Here is a 21,250-nt window from a genome sequence, read left to right as displayed (position 1 = left end):
TTTCTCCCCCTAACCGATTATGTAGGGGCCTGAATACTGTGGGTTTCAGTATAATTGGGTGTGCTATTAAGAAAGATCATTAGCTGAGTGTTCACTTCCTTTGTGTGGTAATGTGCTTTATTAATGTTTTGGTATCTTTTTACTTTGATGCCTCCAATTTTGGTGAATACCTGTCCTATTAGAAGGTTTAGGAGCCCAAAGAGGTTTGGAATGTCATTCCTTGTTCCATTGATACATTTATGCTCCATAGGTTGGTTTCATTGTTTTAAGATCCTTCCAATGTAATATATTTTTTAAACTAGTGGATTGAACAGAATATTTTTCTTAACGTGCAGCTGCATTCCAAACGGAATAGTCTGGTTTACAACAGTTTACTCCTCCCCAACACCCTAGGAAGTGAAACCTTGCTTATGATCTTTCTGCGATACCTTAATTTGGTAGCTTGTAAATGCGGTGCTGTGCACCTGGCGCTCAGCTGCTCCATTATGAAACCATATGCTGAAGGTGTAATCCTAGTATGCTTGCTTAAATGAGCTCTCCTAAGGAGGTCGAGGAGAGCTATTGGATGGGGGTGGGGGGGGGGGGCGCAGAGTGCAAATCCATTTTCCATGAGGAATGGCCCTTTGAGATTGCTTTTGGTGAAGGACCCTTGTTTGTGTACCTCTTTAGGTAGATGGGCAAGATAGCCTTGTTGGGAGAAGAGGGGATAGTGCTGGTTGGGGATAGGGCTTGGATGGATAAGCTTTGCAGAGACTATGGATCTTGTAGTGCCTTGGAGAAAAAGCTGGGATTCACCTGGCAAGTTAAGGTTTAAGCTAATCTGTTAGTTCAAGAGGATTTACCACAGATAATGTGCTGTGTATAATTTTAGAGAAACAATCTTGTTGGACTGGTGTGTTCTGGTGAAAGCTCAATGTAGCAGATTTTTGGGACTGACTTGAAAGTAACATGGCACACCAGTGTTGATACTGAAGGTGAGAGACTGCAGATACAGATGGGCAGGGTAAACGTGGTAGGAAATGGACCGACCTACCGAACTATTGCTATGGAAATCGCACCTCTTCAGGGATGGGATTTGGTCCATAGTCCATAGTTCATGTGTTCAGTGACATACAATATTGTATTTAAATCTGACCTTTTCCGGGCTTTCATTTTTCCCCCTAAATAGTCCTTTGAGCTATGTCAGTGGCTGTAATAACAGCATCAGTTTGGCTTGGTGGCTTTTGTATGGAGCACAATTTGCCATTAGCATGGTGTTGTAGTGCTGCTGGCTTGTCTTGCTCGGTTTCAATTAATCATGCCCATTGAGACCTAGTGATTGCCAGCACCTAAATTGGTTTTTGATACTTAACTCCAAATGGGCATCCACTTGAACCTGTAGCTTTTCCCTGTTTGGTAACATGGTACAGCTTGAGCATCTAACATTAATTTTGAGTCACGCATATTAAACGTTGCTTTTATTAACCTGCCATAAATTTGCAATCCATGTAATCTGATGATCGCTGCTTCTGTTCATTTACATTCCTCCCACCTCCTTTTCTTTTCTGTTTTTGCTTCTTCTAAACCAAGAGGTGCCATCGCTCACTGATCTAAACTTTGTTGATGTAACCGACACGAGCATCGATCTGCGGTGGACGCCACTGAAGGGCGCTACCATTACCGGTTACCGCGTCACAGTAGTAGCAGCTGGGGAGTCTGTACCAATCTATGAAGATTTTGTTGGCCCCACGGAAGGATACTACAAGGTCTCTGGGTTGGAGCCGGGCATTGACTATGACATCAGCGTGATCACTCTTGTTAGCGGCGGAGAGAGTGCCCCTACCACGCTGACGCAGCAAACTGGTGAATTTAGAAAGCATCTGGGTTCGCAACTGTTCGTGATGCCTGCTTGTCACTAGCCAAATCTACCAGGGGGCTCTTTCTTGGTGTTTAAGACTATTCACTCGAGTTTGAAAATTATGGCCCATCCTTCATTGGTAAAGAGTGCTATATCTTAAGAATGCGTCTTGTAATCATGTGGGAAAATAGGGTACACTTGGATTCAAGCCCCCATCTTAATAAGACTCTACGTTTGGCCTCTGATGGTCCCATGTGCCTTTCTACTACAAATGAAGAGCACTGGCTAGTGGCATGCATGTTTCACATGGGAAGGCTATCTGCATTGCATGATCAGAGGCCTTTGGGGTGTGAGGGCAGTGTGGATTGAACCTGTATTCCATAAACTTTGCATGCAGTCTTTCAACCGTTCTCAAAGGTGAAGTGGTTATTAAAAGATCTTATAAAAACCTGTCAACCTGAGAAATGTTTGTTGATTCAACCTTTATGAAAAAAGTAGGGTTAAGTTTGTCATTCAAAGATCTGAAATGGTGGCCCAATTTTTGAGATGTGGGTATTCAGGTAAAGTCATCACATTCCTACCATTTGCAGGTTTCTGCATGAATTCCAGTTATCTGTTGTGCATGGTTCGTTTCATGACTGCTCTTCTGGCCCCCTTTCTTCCAAGCCTGGAATTGTCTTGCGTCCATTCATCTCACTTGTTTTACTGTCTAACTCCAGCTGTCCCACCTGCCACGGATCTTCGCTTTACCAACGTGGGCCCAGACTCTATGCGTGTGACCTGGTCTGCTCCACCCAGCATGGTGCTTTCTAGCTTCCTGGTGCGCTACGCTCCATCCAAGAATGAGGAAGATGCCACTGAGCTGACTATTTCACCATCCGACAACATGGTGGTGTTGACAAGTAAGGAGAAGCAGTCTGCAAGAAAAGCAATTAGTCTAGAGAGATGGCAGTTTTAATCTAAATTTATGAATGTGAGCTTTAGGTGTTGGTATGGAAACGCCACGGGGGACCTTCCAGTAATGTACCATTTTATAGGACGGGACACCTGCCATGTTCACTGCCTCACCAGTGTCAATTCAACTTCACTGTGCTTGCTCGGAAGTTGTTACCCCATCCACTGCTACCTACCCCATCCCTTCATGCAATAGGCCAATCTGACTCTACGAAAAGATAATGTTTATGTATGGATGTAACTGTCTTACAGTAGTGGTAAGAGTTGGCAAATACGCAGCCTTCTCTCCACAGTTCCAAAGTCTAGTAAAAGGTGAGATTTGAGTGAGAATGGGCGCTAAAACACAATTCACGTACAGCCAGACTTGTTCCACAAAAGCATTCCTGGTGACCTCTTTAGGTATGAGAAATGCTTGATGGCATTGATTGAGCAGTTAGTAATTTCTGTAGAGTTGCCTGCATAAGGAGACCTATTCCTATACCAGTTACTGAGATGGACTTTTGTGAATCTTAATTTTAACAGTTATTGTTTTTTTTCAGACCTCCTGCCTGGCACTGAATATGTAGTAAGTGTGTTTGCTGTGTATGAGGAACGGGAAAGCACACCTCTCACCGGAGTGCAAAGGACAGGTAAGTGTTGAGGCAATGGGAACATGATGCCAAATCAGAGTTTGGGGTGAAGATTTTGAAGGGGGGGGGGTATAGAAGGCTATTCACTGACAGTTATCCATTTCTATGCAGTATTGTAATCAAATTGTTCATGCATCGTAAGACTTCATGGACTTTAATTTGAAGATACCTCTCCTGCAGAGCTTACACATGTTCCTGACATATGTATGAGGTAGATAGTTCTGCCGTGGTTAGGTTGGGAGTATTTGCATCTATTGGAGGGGGTAGGACAGCGTGTAACCAGTATGTTTCAAAGTGTGCATTCGCTTCGATGGTGGCATGTTGGTAAGGCTACTGACTTGGACCTCTGAAATGGCGGAAGTACTCAGAAGTTCAACCTCCAGGATGATTTAACTTATGAAGCCTGGTCCTGCTACCTACAGGTGGTTTCCAGGTCCAGACCTAGACGCTGCTGGTCGTGCATTTTGTAGTGAAGATAAGTTACCATTGGTTAATAGTTTACTTAGTCAGATAAGTGATGCACAGGTAGCTAGCTGTCATTTAAATCTAGTTGTTTTATGCATCAGAGCTTGGGGTGGTGTTACAGGGGAGAGTGCAGTGCAATGGTTTAATTGAAGTTGGTTCCTATTTCGATGTAGAAAGGCCATGCCACGTAATGCAAGACTAACACTCATTTTCTGCTAATCCTCATTTTAAAGACTTCAATTATAAAATTCCTAAAATGTCAGTGGATCATTACTGGATTTACCAGTCTAAAGCTATGCAGGGGCACCCGTTCCAGAACTTTTAATGAATTTTGAATGTAAACTATTATGGTACCTTCTGAATTCTTTCAGAATAATGGGTAATATGCCCTCTTTTAAACAGGTCTCGACTCACCAACTGGTCTAGACTTCTCTGATATCACATCCAGCTCTTTCACTGTTTACTGGATGGCTCCACGAGCAACTGTAACAGGCTACAAAATCCAGTACTATCCTGAGATTGGTGGAGGCCGACCAAAGGAGGAGCGGGTGCCACCCTCTCGCAACTCTCTCACACTCACCAACCTGGCTCCGGGCACAGAGTATGTGGTCAGCATTTTTGCTGTAAACGGCAGACAGGAGAGCATGCCTCTTGTGGGACAACAGGCAACAGGTATGTTGACCTGCGTGGTCACCAGGTCCTTGATTGAATGTTTGTATTGGAGGGAACCATTGGTAAGGGCACCTGCCATTTGAACCTAGATCCAGAAGCTGTGAACGAATGCAGCCAAATATAGTTCTGTTTTGGAATTGTACTTTTGAGGATCCTGTTCCAATATGGTTCATGAAAGTTAGGATAGAATAATTACCTTCTAAATGATTTAACTCCCTCAATTTTGTCTTTCATTTCTGCCAGTTTCTGATACACCGACGAACCTGGAAGTCACTTCCTCCACACCCACCTCGTTAAGTATCAGCTGGGATGCCCCTCCTGTCGGTGTCCGATACTATCGCATAACATATACTGAAACAGGTAATACTATACAGCTAGAACTAACCTTTAAAAACTGAATGACCGAACTATCATGCGTGGCTTACCAGTTGGAGTGGGCATGATGGAACGGTAGCTTTAGTTGAGGCCTGTGAGTCTAGTCGGTTAACACTAAAAATGTAGAGGAAGAAAAATTAGTTGGTTTCAGGTCCTTATATCAGCACTTTTCGCTGCATGTTTCATTTACGTTTGTTGCCCTTTTGCACTGGTTTATAAAAGGTGAGTTTAGAGACTTCTAGAAGTGGCAAACAAACCCCACAACAACCATCTTTTGGATATCCTTTTTCTAATAAAGGGAAAATTAACTTGTAGTTCCCGCTTTCTTACATCACTTTTTTTCTTTTTTTTTTTCTCCTTTTTTTTTCTCCTGTATTCTGTTGAGCAAGTCGTGGTAAACTGCATTCTGATACTGAGTGAGAAGGCTGCAAAGCAGAAATCTCAGCTTTACCCCATTTATGTATTGGTGCACAGAATTATCATGGAAGAACATGATAGATCTCTGGAATTATTAATAAGAGTACATTTTCTGAAATGTATACCGCGTTGGGCGATAACACTTGCATTAACATTGCTGCTCTATGTATTAATGCAGCTTTTTAGAATTATGCTTAAAAGGTTTACTATGGTAGCAAGACTTTAAATCCGTACATGAAAGGATTCTTTTACTCAGCTGAAACTGCAAATGAAATGGGCATTATTCTAAATCTGTTTTCTCCTAGGGGGTGAGACTCCAGTACAAGAATTCACTGTGCCTGGTGACAGGTCTGATGCCCCCATCCGTGGCCTGAAACCTGGAGCGGAATACATAATCACTGTGTATGCTGTAACAGGACGCGGAGATAGCCCTGCTTCCAGCAAGCCAGTCGCTGTAACACACAAAACGGGTGCGGACTACAGAGCATGCCGGGTAATATGCACCAAACCCACAACTCTTCTGTTGTGTTCTTACAATTGTAACTTTCCTTTTTGCAGTGGTGGATAAGCCAACTCAGTTACAAGTGACCGATGTTCAAGACCACAGCATTCAAGTCCGCTGGATGCCTTCCTCTACTCCAGTTACAGGTTACAGAGTCACCAGTGCCCCCAAAAGTGGTGTGGGCCCTACTGTGTCACATATTGTACCCCCAGGTAAGAGCTTCCAAACTTGCAGTGAATTCCCAACTTCCAGCAGATACTTGCATTAATGTGCAATTCCTAATTTGAGAAAAAGCCATGTATGCACACACTTTGTTTTAGTATTATATAAAAGGATCATAAAGATACCTTCCAGGTTGCATGGGACGAGCTCTCAAAGTGAGGGTTTGAAGCTTCTCATACTCACACTTCCCTATGAGAGCTTGTGCTGTGGCTGTAAACCGGCCATAGCACAAGCTCCTCATAGTCCAATGGGAGTCAGTGTGAATCCCTGCACCTCATGGTGCCTACCACACGGTGCAGGAATTCACAGGGGGACACAATAGGTGCCCCCTCTGCCCCCAAACCAGAGGCCCCAGGCAGAAGGGGCCCTGCTAGGGGCCCCGAAGTCAGTTTCTGACAGGCTTTACATGTTGGAAACCAGTATCGTGTACTCTACGGCAGAAACACCGTTCATATGGATTATGTGCTGGTCTCCGACTGACCAACTGGCTCCTTGAGCCTGTCCGAATCCAGCCAGAATTACAGACCCATTTCAGTTTAAACCGCCTATATTGTAGTGCGACAGTCGAAACAGAACCCCTCCGATCTTCGGTCAGAGGCTTTCCGAGCCTCATTGCGGTTTGTCTCCTTGTAATTAGGCCCCAAAATGGATAAAGAATAAATCTGCATGCAAGACCATAACCATTGTGGTTAGGTTGGTGAGTTGACTCACGATTGATGCGCCATATACATCATAGCTGAATCGGTGTATCTGATAGACTACTAGCCGCAGATTCCTTAACGTAGAATTATTCCCAGGCGTGAGACTGGATCTGGATTTTTTTTGCCACAGCATGTCTGCGCGCCAGGACCACGCGGCCCTGCGACCTCGCCCTGACCCCGCCCTGACTTCGTCCGCAGACATGACGTCAGCAAGGTCGCATGTCCCACCCCAGCGCGCTGATGTCTGTTTCCTTTTCCGCGTGCAACGCGGATCCGGAGTGAGTTCCCTTGACCTGTTTTCAGGCCTCTTAACGCCTTTGCATTGGGCACAGTTTGCAATGCCTTCGGGTTTCAAGGCGTGTGCTTCTTGTGCGCGTCAGATGTCGGTGACGGACCCTCACCCTATTTGTATGTGGGGTTTGGGCGAGCACCATGATTTTATGGACTGCGTCTCTTGTCAGCATCTCAAGCCTAAGTTCCAGCGGGAGCGCCGTATGAAATTGCTTTCAGCCTGCTTGTCCAGATCGGTCTCGTCAGTGTCTGTCCCCTACCTTGGAAGGGTCCAGAAGCCGCAGATTCCGGCTGAGGCATCGTCCTTCACTGAGGCCCCATGGGCGTCGCCCACCTGGAAGTCCTGCAGCTTGTCATCGAGGCCCTGTCCTCATTCTGCAGAGGGCTACCGACCTTGGAGTGATGGAACCTGGGAGTGGATGTAGCGTAGAGCTGCTGACCCAGGAACTGGAGAGTTAGGGTTCAGTTTTCGGCGTCTGCTCAACATCCTGTGAATCTGAGCAAATCCCTTCATCTCCTCGTGCCTAAAAAAACGAAATAAGTGAATGTGTCCTTTTGTAATGTAAACGGTGCATATGTAGAGCTCTTTAATACCTTCGTGTTGAGTTCCAACAATATAAAACCTATATTAAAAAAAAAAACAGGGACGGCATCCAGCTCCTTCAACGCCACCGTCCGGCCCTGCACGATCCAGTCTGCCTTTTTTCCCCACCCATCTGCCCAGGGCCCTGTCCTGAAGACTGCTTTTCCTTCCTTGTCTTCGGTGTTGCTCTCTCCGTCACAAGAGGCCCAGTGGTTGGACTCCTGGGGGCGTAACATTTTTGCTTCCACTAGTGCTGCTCTGCGCGTGCTCAACACACTTTGTGTGTTGGCCAGGGCTACCTCCGACCGGTGGGATTCCGTGGAGTCCCTTCTGTCTCGCACCTCCCACCAAGGTGCCCGCGCTGATCTGCGCCGCCATGTGCGGGATGGTCGGGAGTTAGCTGCATTTATTCTCCGTTCAGCCTTGGAGGCCCGCGCTATGGAGAGTTCTGTGGCCCTCCGCCGCCATGCTCGGTTGCGGGATAGCGTCTTGTTGACCTGCCTTTTGATGGGATTCTGTTATTTAAACACCCACCAGACTCCGGTATTCAACTACTCCTTGCGGGGCTCAGTCCTCCTTCCCCCTCCGTAAGCTTCGGCTTGTCGGTCCTTAGGTGTCTTATGGGAGGTGTTTATCCCACCTTTCTCTTTGGGGCCTAGTGTTTCGGTTGGCCCGTCTGTGTGCTGTGTGGCTTGGAATGCCTTCAGGATCCTTAAGTTGGCCCCTCTGTTCTTTTGGCTGCTGGTTCAGCCCTTGTGTTATTTGGCTGTTAGTTAAGCCGTATAGGTCCTCAGGTTGGACCATCTGTATATTTTTGGGCTGATTGGTAAGCCGCCTGGGGTGATATCCACAGGTCTTGAAGTGCTTGACCTCTGCTGCGGGTTTCCCTAAGAGGTGTTCCCCTGTTTTGTTTTGCGACGTGTCATACCCTAGGTGGGGTACTTGTCGGCTATTGTGTAGCTCTGTCCTAAGCTGGGCGGGTGGGGATACCTTCTCGGGCTCCTACCGTTTCCTGGCGTCCCTGTATACTGCTTGGTGCGGTCTTTTTTCCTCCGCCTTAGTGCAGCTTGCGCTGCTCCAGGTTATGGCCTGCTCAGTACCCGCTGATGTTTCTATCCTTCTGCAGGGCTTGCCTTTCGTACATTTTACCCTTTGTTCCTGCGGGATATCGGCTTCTGTGCATTTTACCTTCCCTCTTCAGCTTCTGGATCGCCAGACCAACTTTTGTCATGCCGTCTACGGCGTCATGTCTTGGTGTTTGCACCTTATCTGTCGTTTTGGCCTGGGCCTCTGCTTTGTGTTCCAGAGAGGCTAGGTTCTGTAGTAGGGGGTCTCTGTGTATAATCCTAATCTATGAATAGTCCCGCCCATGTGCGGGGACCCCGGAGCAATCAAAATATTTCTTAAGCTGTCCTGCATTTGCAAACCTGCAAAGACACTCAAGACAAAATAATACAGCCTAATAACAATATGGCTGCACTGGCCAGCACTTCATCTGAATTGAACACAAAAGCCAAAATAAAGTTTAAATGTCATTTTTATTCACATCTGACATGTTCCTTTATTGTATCACACTCCCTTCACCAAAATCCCTTTAAACAATAGAGAGGAAGGGGTGGACAAACAAGCCCTATAGGCTGTCATTATGTGTCTGCTAAAAGGATACCGTGCCTTTAAGGAACTCTCCAGAGACTCCCGGTATCCCAGGATGCACAGCCAAAGCAAGTTACTTTCAGTTCTTTTTTCCGGCTCCTGCTAGCAGGACCCTGGAGCTTGAGCTCTACCCTTTTGGGTGGATATTTGGATAAAAATTGTTTTTTTTGATAAAGAAGTTTGTTCATTCGACGTCTAGAGCCTTTCTCTGCTGCATCCTGCAATTTGGTGCAGTTTGACCCACTCTTAGCATGGCTTTATTTGATAAATGCCCTGAGTGTGGGAGGAAAATGGCCAAGACGTACCCACATGATGTCTGTATTCTCTGCCTCTCATCTTCACATGTCCCTGCTACGTGTGACATCTGCAAGACCTTCTCCAAGAGGACCCGGAGAGACAGAGAAGATTCGCCTTCAGGGACAGGAGAAGCAGAGAACAGGTGGGACTTCGGGGCATGGAGGATCTCATTCCCCTTCCTCTGCCCATGCTTCAGCCACTGGAGGGACCTCTGGGCAGAAAAAGGAGCAGAAACGACACCTACCGGCTGGTAGATCGCGTTCGACGGCGAGAGGTAAAGCACCGGTGTGTTCGCCGTCGATCCAGGGCTCTGGATCTCGGCGTTCTCGACGTTCGACGTCGAGAGAGGGGCCGGCGAGACCTAGGACTAGGTCGCCGTCTAGGATTTCGCAGTCTACGTCGACACACCATCGACGTCGTGCAGAGCCCCACAGACAGCGCAGCTCGCCGTCGAGGCGCAACCGCTAGTCTCCTTCGCCATCAGCTCTTGGATCGACGCCGACGACATCGGCGAGACACCGGCGGCTGCCGTCGAGGCGAAGGAGATCGCCGTCGAGGGGCCACCGTTCGACGTCGAGGGGATGCAGTTTGCGGACAACGGCGAGGAGAAGCCGTACGAGGTCGACGCTCAGTTCGACGTAGAGGACATCGGGTAACACTTCGGTGATTACCATATTCTGTCGTGGATCTAGGAGAAGGCGCTCCCCCTCGTTCACTTCAGCACGGGATAGGCCCGCCAAGAAGAGAAGGGTGGACAGTAGTCCGGACAGGGCTAGTCCGGCTTCTCCTGCAAGGAGTTATGGGACTCCACAGCCTCTCCCTCAGCCGCTGCCTCAGAAGCCTCCTACGCCTCCTCCGCGTCCTCCTCCTCCTCCTCCTCCTAAGCGACCTACGCCACTGCCGGTGCCTCAGCTCCCGCAGTCTCCTCGGCTACCGGTGATTCCTAAGGCTCCGCGCAGACTGAGATCACACTCTATCTCGCCGGAGGTCACGGAGCAGACACAGATCGTCCACTCACACCAGGCATGGACGACGGAGATATAGATCTCGTTCCAGAGGCACGAGGTATACGGACTTCGGGCAATGGACGGCTTTCCCCCTCATCAAACGCCGCCTACTACAATATCGCCGGTGGATGATATTGCCACGTTCCAGGATGTGCTGATGCAGGGGGCGGCGAAATTGGGAATCTCAGTAGCAGTACCGGTTCCCACTACCTCTGTGATCTTTGAGACTGCACAAGGCTCACCTGTCACGCCCCCTCCTGCCTTTGGTTCCGGGTTTGGAGGAACCAGCCATGGAGGTCTTCTTGACACCAGCCGTGGTGAAGTCTGCTCCCTCACGGTTGCAGAAAAAGTACAGGGCCCCTGATTCGGACCCGGCGTTCCTCAGGGTGGACCCTCCCCCGGACTCTGTCATTGTGGTTGCGGCTCGGAAACAACACTCAGACGCCCTCTTCCACGGCTCCTCCGGATAAGGAGAGTCGCAAGATGGACTCCTTGGGGAGGAGAATGTGCTCTACGTCTGCCACGACTATGAAGGCTGCTAGCGCCTGCGCTCTGCTGGGTCGCTATGACCGATCGCTTTGGGACTCCCTGCAACAGTTTGCTGCCTCCCTGCCTAGGGATAAACGGGAGGACTTCCAGGAGGTGTTGAATGAGGGCATGATGGTCTCCAACCAGATCATCAGTGCAGCGGGGAATGTATCGTTGCTGGCGGCCCATGGGTACTGTCATGGAGTACACATGAGGACATTCCTGGCTGAGGCTTACCTCTCTAAAGCCTGAAGCGCAGCAAAAGATTGCTAACTTGCCTTTCTCTGGCACGACGTTGTTCGGGTCTCATGCGGATGACGAAATGGCCCGCATGAAGGCCGAAGCAGAAACCCTGAAGGCTGTGGGGTTGGAAAAACCCAAGGAACAGAAGAGGTCATTCCGTTCCTATGGCAGGCGTTATTCTAAACGCGGCCAGGGGCACCAGCATAAACAGCACTTCCCGAGGCAGTCCTTTTAAAAGCGCCAGAGGGGCAGAGGCCAGCATCAATCCTTGTCGGGGAACAAGGGCCCGGCCGGGTCGAAGCCCTGAAAGGTTGCTTCCCCCTCATCAGTTACCCGCTCCGGTGGGGGGAGGGGAAATGGGAGGGGGGGGGGGGGGGGAGGAGATGTATTCAATACTACCTGGCAGAGTGGAGAACAATAACTCAGGACAAGTGGGTGCTGAATATTGTTTGCAATGGGTACAGTCTTCGTTTCACCAGCCCGCCTACACAGATTCCACCAGTGCGCTCTCCCTGCATGGTACGAGGGCTCCAGCGGGAGGCGGACATTCTGTTAAAGAAGAAGGCGATAGAGGCTGTTCCTTTGGGGCAAAAAGGAAAAGGTCTTTACTCAAGGTTCTTTCTCGTCAGAAAAAAGGACAAGAACGAGTTCAGGCCTATTCTAGATCTGCGTCAAGCAAACAAGTGGATCCGCAGAGTAAAGTTCCGTATGTTGTCCCTGCATCAGATTTACCCTCAGTTGCATCGAGGAGACTGGCTGTGCGCCATAGATCTGCAGGACGCTTACTTTCACGTGCCGATCGCACAAAAGCATCGCAAGTTCCTGAGGTTTCTGGTAGGCAACAACCATTACCAGTATACAGTGCTCCCGTTTGGTCTGAAGTCTGCGCCAAGGACGTTCTCCAAGTGCATGGTAGTGGTGGCAGCACACTTGCGGAAGAACAAAGTTTGTGTATCCATACCTGGACGATTGGCTGATCAAAGCTTCCACGTACCAGGAAGCCCCGTGTCATTTCAACAGGACAGCTGCCTTGCTTCATCGCCTGGGGCTGCACATCCTGTCGAAGTCCGTGCCGATCCCTGTGCAGTGTCTCCAGTACTTGGGGGGGCCTCAGTCAATACTTTGAACGCAAGCGTGTGTCCTTCGGAGGAGAGACGCTTATCGATCCGTGGGAAGGCCCTGCACCTCCTCTCAGCCCACTATCCTACAGTGAGGACGGTGTCCTCCTTACTGGGGTCGATTGCTTCATGCATCTTTCTCACCCCCAATGCACGTCTGCATATGAGGGCTCTGCAGGAATGTCTGGAGGATCAATGGGACCAGAGGAGGGGGCGTTGGGAGGACAAGATTCTTCTATCCCAACACGCTCTACAGTCTCTGAAATGGTGGTGCTCCTCAGAGAATGTCTGCAAGGGGACTTCCTTTCACAAGGATATTCCAGTCCAGACCATAGTGACGGATGCGTCTCTCCAGGGCTGGGGAGCGCATTCAGGCCCTCTTCAGATTCAGGGGATATGGTCGCAGACGGAGATGACTTACCACATCAACTTTTTGGAACTGAGAGCAGTACACTTGGCCCTGAAGGCGTTCCATCCTTCCTTCAAGACGAACTCCCTGCTAGTTCAGACGGACAATACCACTACCATGTATTACCTAAACAAGCAGGGGGGCTCCCGTTCACGCTTGTTGTCTCGGGAGGCACAGGCTATCTGGAATTGGCTGGTGGCCAGGAACCTGACGATCACGGCAACCCATCTGCCGGGAGTGCAGAATGCCCAAGCCGATGCACTCAGCAGGCTCGTTCAAGAAAATCACGAGTGGGTGCTAAACGACGACGTGCTAAGAGACGTCTTCGCAGAGTGGGGCACTCCGGATATCGATCTGTTCGCTACGGCAGAAAACAGCAAATGCCGCGACTTCGCGTCCAGGTACTACCAACCAGGGACGCTGGGGAATGCCCTTTGGATCAGCTGGTCGAACAGCTTTCTCTACGCCTTTCAACCCATTCCCCTGATTCCGGCGGTGCTGATCAAGCTGTCGCAATCCAGAGCCAGAATGATCCTGATTGCGCCGGAATGGCCGAGGCAATGGTGGTTCACCGACCTTCGCCGGTCTGTTCTGCCACACCGGCGCCTGCCGTGTCGGCCGGACCTTCTCACGAAATTCGGGGGACAGATGGTTCACCCCAATCTCTCGTCCTTGAGTTTGGCAGCATGGCTCCTGAGCTAGTACAGTATGGACACTTGAACCTACCTCAGGACTGTATGGAGATCTTGAAAGGGGCGAAGAGGCCGTCCACGATGACTTCTTACGCCTATAAGTGGAAGATTCTGCTTATGGTGCACTGCAAAGGACATTGACCCTACATCTTGGAAAGAAGATGTTATTCTGCCTTATCTGCTGCAGTTAGCGCAATCTGGGCTTAATTTTCAGTCTATTAAGGTTCATCTCGCAGCCTTAACTGTGTATAGAAAGGGCCCTTCCCAAACCTCATTTTTTCAAATCCCTGTGATTAAAGATTTTTTGGAGGGTTTGCGTAAGGTGTTTCCCCCTGTTAGACGACCTTCTCCACCATGGGAATTGAACGTGGTGTTGTCCAGATTAATGAGGGAGCCTTTTGAGCCTATATATAAAGCTTCTTTGCAGCATTTGTCCTGGAAGGCTGCCTTTCTTGTGGCCATTACATCGGCCAGGAGGGTGAGTGAGATTCAGGCTCTGTGTTGTCAAGAGCCGTATACTGTATTCCATGCTTCTGAAGTAGTGATGCGTACTCATCCTAAATTTTTGCCTAAAGTGACTTCTGATTTTCATGTAAATCAAATGTTAACTTTGCCTACATTTTTTTCAGCATCCCTTCTCTCCGGCGGAGAGGTCTCTGCATTCACTAGATGTGCGTATGGTGTTGAAATTCTATCTAGACAAGACAAAAGACATCCGCAGGTCGGATCAACTATTTGTAAATTATGGTTCAGTAAGAACTGGTCTAGCTACCTCAAAACAGTCCATCTCCAGATGGATTGTGTCCTGTATTCAGCTTTGTTATCAGAAAGCTAATAAGACGTTAGGGGGTAAGCCTACAGCGCATTCGACTAGGGGCAAAGCAGCTACTACAGCTTTGCTTAGGAATGTTCCAATTGCTGACATTTGTAAGGCTGCCACCTGGAAGTCGGTCCATACGTTTACAAAGCATTACTGCCTGGAGTCTGATGCTAGGGCAGACGTGCAGGTTGGACAGGCTTCGCTGAGGAATTTGTTTGCACAGTAATTTGTTGGTGTTTTGTTTGTTACTCCACCGCTGTTTGTTGGTTGGGATGGGCTTGCCATTCTATTCATAGATTATGACTATACACAGAGATCCCCCTACTACAGAAGGAGTAGTTTCTTACCTGTAACTCCAGTTCTGTAGTAGGGGTATCTCTGTTATAGTCATAAGCGACCCTCCCTCCTCCCCGGTGGAGGAAACTGACCGTATCAGGCCTGTTGTTATACACCTTCAAAAAGAACTGAAAGTAACTTGCTTTGGCTGTGCATCCTGGGATACCGGGGGTCTCTGGAGAGTTCCTTAAAGGCACGGTATCCTTTTAGCAGACACATAATGACAGCCTATAGGGCTTGTCTGTCCACCCCTTCCTCTCTATTGTTTAAAGGGATTTTGGTGAAGGGAGTGTGTGATACAATAAAGGAACATGTCAGATGTGAATAAAAATGACATTTAAACTTTATTTTGGCTTTTGTGTTCACTTCAGATGAAGTGCTGGCCAGTGCAGCCATATTGTTATTAGGCTGTATTTTGTCTGTCTCTTAAGTGTCAGCTTAAGAGATATTTTGATTGCTCCGGGGTCCCCGCACATGGGCGGGACTATTCATAGATTATGACTATACACAGAGATCCCCCTACTACAGAACTGGAGTTACAGGTAAGAAACTACTCCTTATTCCTGGTGTTTTCCTGTGTTCTGGTTGATGGCTTTGGGTCTGTACTACATAGGTCTCACTTCCCGGGGGCTGCTTCATCTCTTCTTCCCCCCCCCCCCCCCCTGCTTCTTGGGGGGGTGGGGGGGTTCTTCTCCTCTTTATCTTCTGGCCGGTCCCACATCTCTTCATGGGGCCGGGTTGTGCCACTGGGACGTCCTTCTCTGGGGCTTGTTCTGGGGTTCCCTTGCCTCTGTCTTCGTCTTGCGCTTGGCTTGTTCTGGGCACGCTACTTCATATTATTTACCAGCTGCCTGGTAGTTATGGTCCACCTCCGTGGGCCTCGGCATGTAACAGTGTGCTCCTGTCCCTTGCTTTGCGCGTCTGTCTTCCTTTTCACTTATGCGCTTATCGGCTGTGGGGCCATTCCTGCCTTATTCCCGGCCGTTCAGCTGTCCCCTTCGCTGTGTGTAGTCTCCTGAGGCGAGCTCTGCCTTTGTTCCACCTCTTCTCCTTGGATTTGAGGGTGGTTCTTTTCTTCCTTTGGTTCTCGCTTGGTGCTGTCTGTCCCTCCGGGTTTTCTGGCGGACGCCCTTTGCTCCTCCGGTAGGCTTGTGATATCCTGGCATTCTCTTCTCCTTGTTCTTGCTTGCTTCTGCTTGGAGGGGCTGGGCCGTCCTTCTGTCTCAATGACTCCTCCCCTGTTGGGGCCCTGTGTTCTTCCAAGCTGGTGAAGTTTTCTCGCAGCCCTCCTCCCCTCTGGGTATGGCTAGGGTATCTATTCTACGTTCAGGAATCTGCGGCTAGTAGTCTCTATCGGGTGTACAGGTTACTTGCCTTCGGTAACTATCTGGTAGAGGCGATTCTAGCTGCAGATTCCTTCACGGACTGCCCTTCCTCACCGTTCTGCAAGGACCCTTCAGCGGGTCTTCTGCACTTGCCTCCCTCCGGGTGGCTTTAACTTCTGCGGATGCCCTCTTTCACTTCCTCCCTGACGGGATGCTTCGTTCTGTTTATTTGTTCTACTCCTTTTCTGGTGATTGGATGGTAGGTTCGTGTGTACTTTTGCATCCCTGGTTATTCCAGTGTGGGGCCTACTCATAATATTCTCCCTTTTTTCATTGCTTGGGGTTTCTGACTCCTCTGCAGTCCTCTGGGTTGGGGTCGCTTGGCTGTGCCTCAGCCCTTAGCTTTTTACAGGGGATACGACACTCCTTGATGGTGTTGTCTTGGGGTAATTTGTCGCTACTCATCTGTTCCGGACTTGTTCTCCTTCACTGTTATAGATTGTGGTTGATGACTTTGTCGTCTGCCACAACATTTTTCACATGTTTTTCTGCCTCCAGGGAGGATATCTCCATTGCTTCGCAGGGTTGCTTCTCAGAGCGGTACTCTGCTGTTTCCTTTCCATGACTTTAAGTAACGCAGTGCTTGGCACTGTCCCTAATGGTGCTGTTCCTCACCATTTGCTTTTTCCCTTTCTGTTTCACAGATTTTTTTTTTTTTTTTTCCGCACACTGTTCCCATACTCTCAGTTTTGTTTGTGATGGCTCCGTGTTGTGGCGCGGAAAAGTTCTCTGAAGAAAACTGACATCAGCGCGCCAGGGTGGGACTTATGTGACCTCGCTGACATCACGTCCGCGGACGACGTCAGGGCAGGGTCGCATGGTACCACCCCCCCGGCGTGCAGAGATGCAGTGGCAAAAAAAAAAACTCTGATCCAGTCTCCCACCTAGGGATAATTCCACAGTAAGGAATCTGCAGCTAGAATCGTCTCTACCAGCTGCATAGTTACCAAAGGTAAGTAGCTAGAATCGTCTCTACCAGATGCATCGTTACCAAAGGTAAGTAACTAGTACTTTAATTGCCCTCTCAAATAAGTGGGCGTTTATTATTTATTTTTATTTCTTTCTTGTGTTTGGGGGTAAAGCATGAAGGCAACTGGCTTCATGTTGTGGTTGACTGAACTGGGATAGGTAATTTTCCCTGGAGAGTCTTGGTAAAACAGAGAATATATATTCTTTGAATATATTGATAGTCCTGGGTTAAACACATCTTCCCCCCCCACCCCCCCAATTAAAAGTGTTTGAACCCCTTCCAGCCTCTCGTTTTAACCCACTGCAACCATTCCCCCACTTCTGCCAGTTAATGGTTTGTTATCTCCCACTATCCCCCTTTCTCCTGTGGAAGACTGACCATTCGGGTATATAGATCACCTGGATGACTTTTTGGTTGGAGGAAGTTGGCAAAATATGGCTTCGACTTAGCCCATAAAATGCATCTGAAGCCTTTGCTCTGCCTCACAACTTGCAGCGCTGATCTTGTATTTATGCTCTGCATTATTTTTAACTGCTATACATGTGCTCCTTTCAATTTGGCTTGCCAGGTGTAATTGTTGAATGTAACTAATGTTCTGTTCTCATTGTGCCAATAAATATGTAAAATTGTGGAATGTTAATTTTGTATTTTATCCAGATCAAACTGAAATGACCATTGAAGGGTTGGAGCCGACAGTGGAATATGTGGTGAGCGTCTATGCTCAAGGCAAAAACGGTGAAAGCCAGCCTCTGGTTGAAACTGCAGTCACCAGTACGTATGTCCTTCTGTTGTTTCAGAATTGGTTGGCGGTTCGAGGGATTGTAGTTGGAGGAGATTGGTATCTCGCTTGTGTATAAATGTGAAATGATAAACCATAAGTTTGCCAACCACTAAAAAATGAGGGTGTGAATCAACTTGCCAGAATTTTTTTATAATGTACACGGTATTTATCTGAGAGAAACTAATATGCGTAGCTATCGCAGAGGATGTCCTTGTGTACAGAGTCTGTCTATCCTATAAGGTAATCGGGTAGTGCCCGAAGGGCTGGTCTTACAGGTCAGTGTGTGGAGCAGTTTTTTGGCTGCTGGGTTGGTTTTCACAGTTGATTTGCATGAGATTAAAATAAACCTTTCCCGCAGCAAGATCAAACCCACGCAGTCTGCTGTAATCCGAAAAACCCATACAGCATGACTTTACAAGTACAAAACTGCTCCAATTTGCAAAGATCGTCCATTGTATTTAGTATGCTAATTCCTCGCTGAGGCCCACGTTTGGTGCCGACACTCATTGCTGTGCTTGGAGTGCTGTTCAACGGGGGAATGTTGATGTCTGTGGCAGGACTGGTAAGGGTAGTAACTTTATTTGAAGAGTGTTCCTTTAAAACTGTGAACCAGAAGTGACTTGATGGACTAAACATATCCAAGATTTCATTTCAACCTAAATGAAAAAAACAAGCATTGGCATAGCCAACAGGTTTCGTCTTTGGGACCTTATAAGTGTTTAGCCATGCAAAAGTTGATGTTGTTGCACCAAGGCTATTGTGCTGCATAACTAAATACTTGTATGTTCCGAAAGGCGAGATGTATTGGCTATGGCAGTGTTTTATAGCATAACTAGGTTTCTAAACATTACTACAAAGTAATGAATTGTGTGCTACTGAAGAATCTTGTTCTAGCTTTTTTGCTTAAAAAGCAAATGTGGAACGGCTTTAGTTCATTTTAATGCTAAAGAAGCCTGAAGGCTGAAAATACAAAATGTACCTTCTGAGCAATGTGACGTAATATTTCTTTTTTGTATACACAACACCAAATTGGAGCTTGGTAGCTTGGATTTTATTTTTGAGCTATTGGCATTGCGAATATGTGTTTTTGGGCACCTTATAAGTGTGTAACCAAAGATATTGGCAATGGTTTGTCCAGGAATAACTGACAAATGTTTGTTTAAATTTTATTGCAAGAATGCTTAGTTAACATTTTTATTGAAGTAAGCTGAGTGGAAAAAATATTTATGTACATTTATACATGTTTTATAAATATATTCATTCTGTTGCAATATCTTTTAATATTTTTGTAATGTCATTGCAAAATATTACTTCACAGGTCTGTGGTAAATATGGCATAAGTGCATCGGATAAGTCTTCCACATCTGTATTGATCATAAACCAGTCTATTAGAAGTTCATTGCTAATATCCATAGATTGATGTTTCAGTATTGTGCACTTGTGGTGGCATTGTAGATGGCCCCAGAAATCTGTGCACACGCAGCAGCCACAGGTTCAAATTAAAGCAGGGCTGACTCGAAGTTTCATCCTTCCTATAACTTAAGAGGCAGCATGTGCTAGGACAGAGCGCTTGTCTATATGGTGTGTGTAGAGAGCAGCCCCTGTTTAATGTGAGTTGATAATGTGCACCAGTAACGTTATAAAAATAAATGTAAACAAATAAAACCAGGGTAGGCACGGGGAGATTAAGTGATTGTTATTGGCAGTGATCAACAAGCCTCAAACTTGGTTAGGTGGAGACGGTTAACGGAGGGCGAGACAGGCAGGGGAGAGACAGTAAACCAAGATAGAGAAGCAGGACTGGCCACGCTAATTAAGAACATATTGCCCCAGAAATCTGTGAGCACACAGCAGCCTCAGGTTCAAATTGAAGCAGGGCTGACTCTAAGTTTCATCCTTCCCATAATTTGAGAAGAGGCAGCATGTGCTAGGAGAGAGCGCTTGTTTATATGGTGTAGAGAGCAGCCCCTGTTTTAATGTATTATACAAAAATACATGCTAGCAGATATTTTTAACAAAGTACGATTTTTTTTTTTTGTTTTTTTTTTTTGTTTTTGTTTTTTTAGTACAGCTGCTAGATATGTAGCACAGTAATTGGCAGAGATCAAAAAGCCACAAAGCTGTTTAAAAGGAATCTTGACCAGGGAGGGCAAGGGTGAGACAGGCAGTGGAAGGGAAAGTAGTGAAATATAAACAAGTGCGCGCGGCCACGTTAATTACAAACAGATGGCCCCTGTGCACCACTGCTTGCTCCCGCAAGGTGGATGCCACCACAAGCACGAGTGCTTAAAGTGCAGACTGATTTCTAAAGGTCCTCTCTTAGAGCAGCGCATGCACGCTGCACTAGGCTCGACCTAATTAAGGTCCATACAAATGATCTGCGCTGAAGACTACATCCCAAAACGTGTTGGCTTTTCTAGTGTCCTTTTTTAAATGCTGTATTCATTGAATGAAATGTTTCATGTTTGTATGCATCAATATTACTTGAAGATTTTAATTTGAATACAGAACGTAATGAGTATAAACAGTATGTTCGAGGCATACGAGCTACAGGTAACACACTGTGCATAGATCGCCATCTGGTGTTGGGCCCGGATGTTTGCACTGGTTTTTGTCTTGGAAAGTCTTTGGAAGTCACGAGGTATGTGACTCCTCCTTTGGATCATAGTGCGCATGGGCTTCGGCTCCATCCTCAGATTGTATTTTCCCGCCATCGGGCTCGGATGTGTTCTCGCGTTCCAGTTCGGAACTGTTAACGGTTTTCTATTTCGAAGCGCAATCCTTCCCATCTCGACTATTGTTTTTGATGGCGTTTCCAGCCACACGCGACCCCTCAACTTCGAAGTCTTCGATTCCGGTTGTCGACAAAGGCCTTCTGGCCTACCCGGGCCTCATCTCCGGCTCATGGAAAGGACGCCATTTAAAGTGTCCTCAATGTGGGTTGAATTTTCCCCACACCGACCTACATGAGGTGTGCAACCTCTGCCTGTCACCGGAGCACGAGGCCAGAGACTGTCCAGCTTGTGCCTCCTTCCATTCCAAAAAGACCATCCGGGACCGACTAGCTCGAAGGACAATGGCGCGCTCATCTTCGATCCCCGACGACATTTCAAGAGTGCGTCTATGTTCCGGAGCAGTCGAGGAAGCCATCCTCCGCGCCTCCGAAGCAGATGATTCCACCGTCTAAGACATCGCTCCAGCTCAAAGGGCCGTGAGTACAGACGTCGACCCCGACCCACCCACCCCCTCGACACCATCCAAAAAGGCATCGGTACCACCTCCACCTTCGGGCCCAGGTGCACACCGTGACACTGCTTCCCATGCCCCGCCTTCTGGCCCGGTAAAGAAGCCTAGTAAGCCCCT

At 47.8% G+C, this 21,250-nt stretch overlaps 1 protein-coding gene across 8 annotated transcripts in view; it reads left to right on the top strand.

Moving 5' to 3' along the window:
* Positions 1-21,250, top strand: part of FN1 (fibronectin 1) — a 167,549-nt gene that overhangs the window by 103,884 nt on the left and 42,415 nt on the right. For 4 of the 8 annotated variants that reach the window (XM_085644995.1, XM_085644993.1, XM_085644992.1 and 1 more), the window contains exons 25-32: positions 1,570-1,842; positions 2,557-2,739; positions 3,331-3,420; positions 4,288-4,557; positions 4,801-4,917; positions 5,655-5,819; positions 5,908-6,063; positions 17,764-17,877. In XM_085644995.1, coding sequence (XP_085501121.1) covers positions 1,570-1,842; positions 2,557-2,739; positions 3,331-3,420; positions 4,288-4,557; positions 4,801-4,917; positions 5,655-5,819; positions 5,908-6,063; positions 17,764-17,877 — 1,368 coding nt within the window. The remainder of the gene's footprint in view (positions 1-1,569; positions 1,843-2,556; positions 2,740-3,330; positions 3,421-4,287; positions 4,558-4,800; positions 4,918-5,654; positions 5,820-5,907; positions 6,064-17,763; positions 17,878-21,250) is intronic. The other 4 variants (XM_085644997.1, XM_085644996.1, XM_085644994.1 and 1 more) reach the window with 1 other exon arrangement.

The sequence above is a fragment of the Triturus cristatus genome, chromosome 3_1 (assembly GCF_964204655.1).
Source record: "Triturus cristatus chromosome 3_1, aTriCri1.1, whole genome shotgun sequence".
NCBI classification, from domain to species: domain Eukaryota; kingdom Metazoa; phylum Chordata; class Amphibia; order Caudata; family Salamandridae; genus Triturus; species Triturus cristatus.
This window is presented reverse-complemented; position numbering and strand designations above follow the sequence as displayed.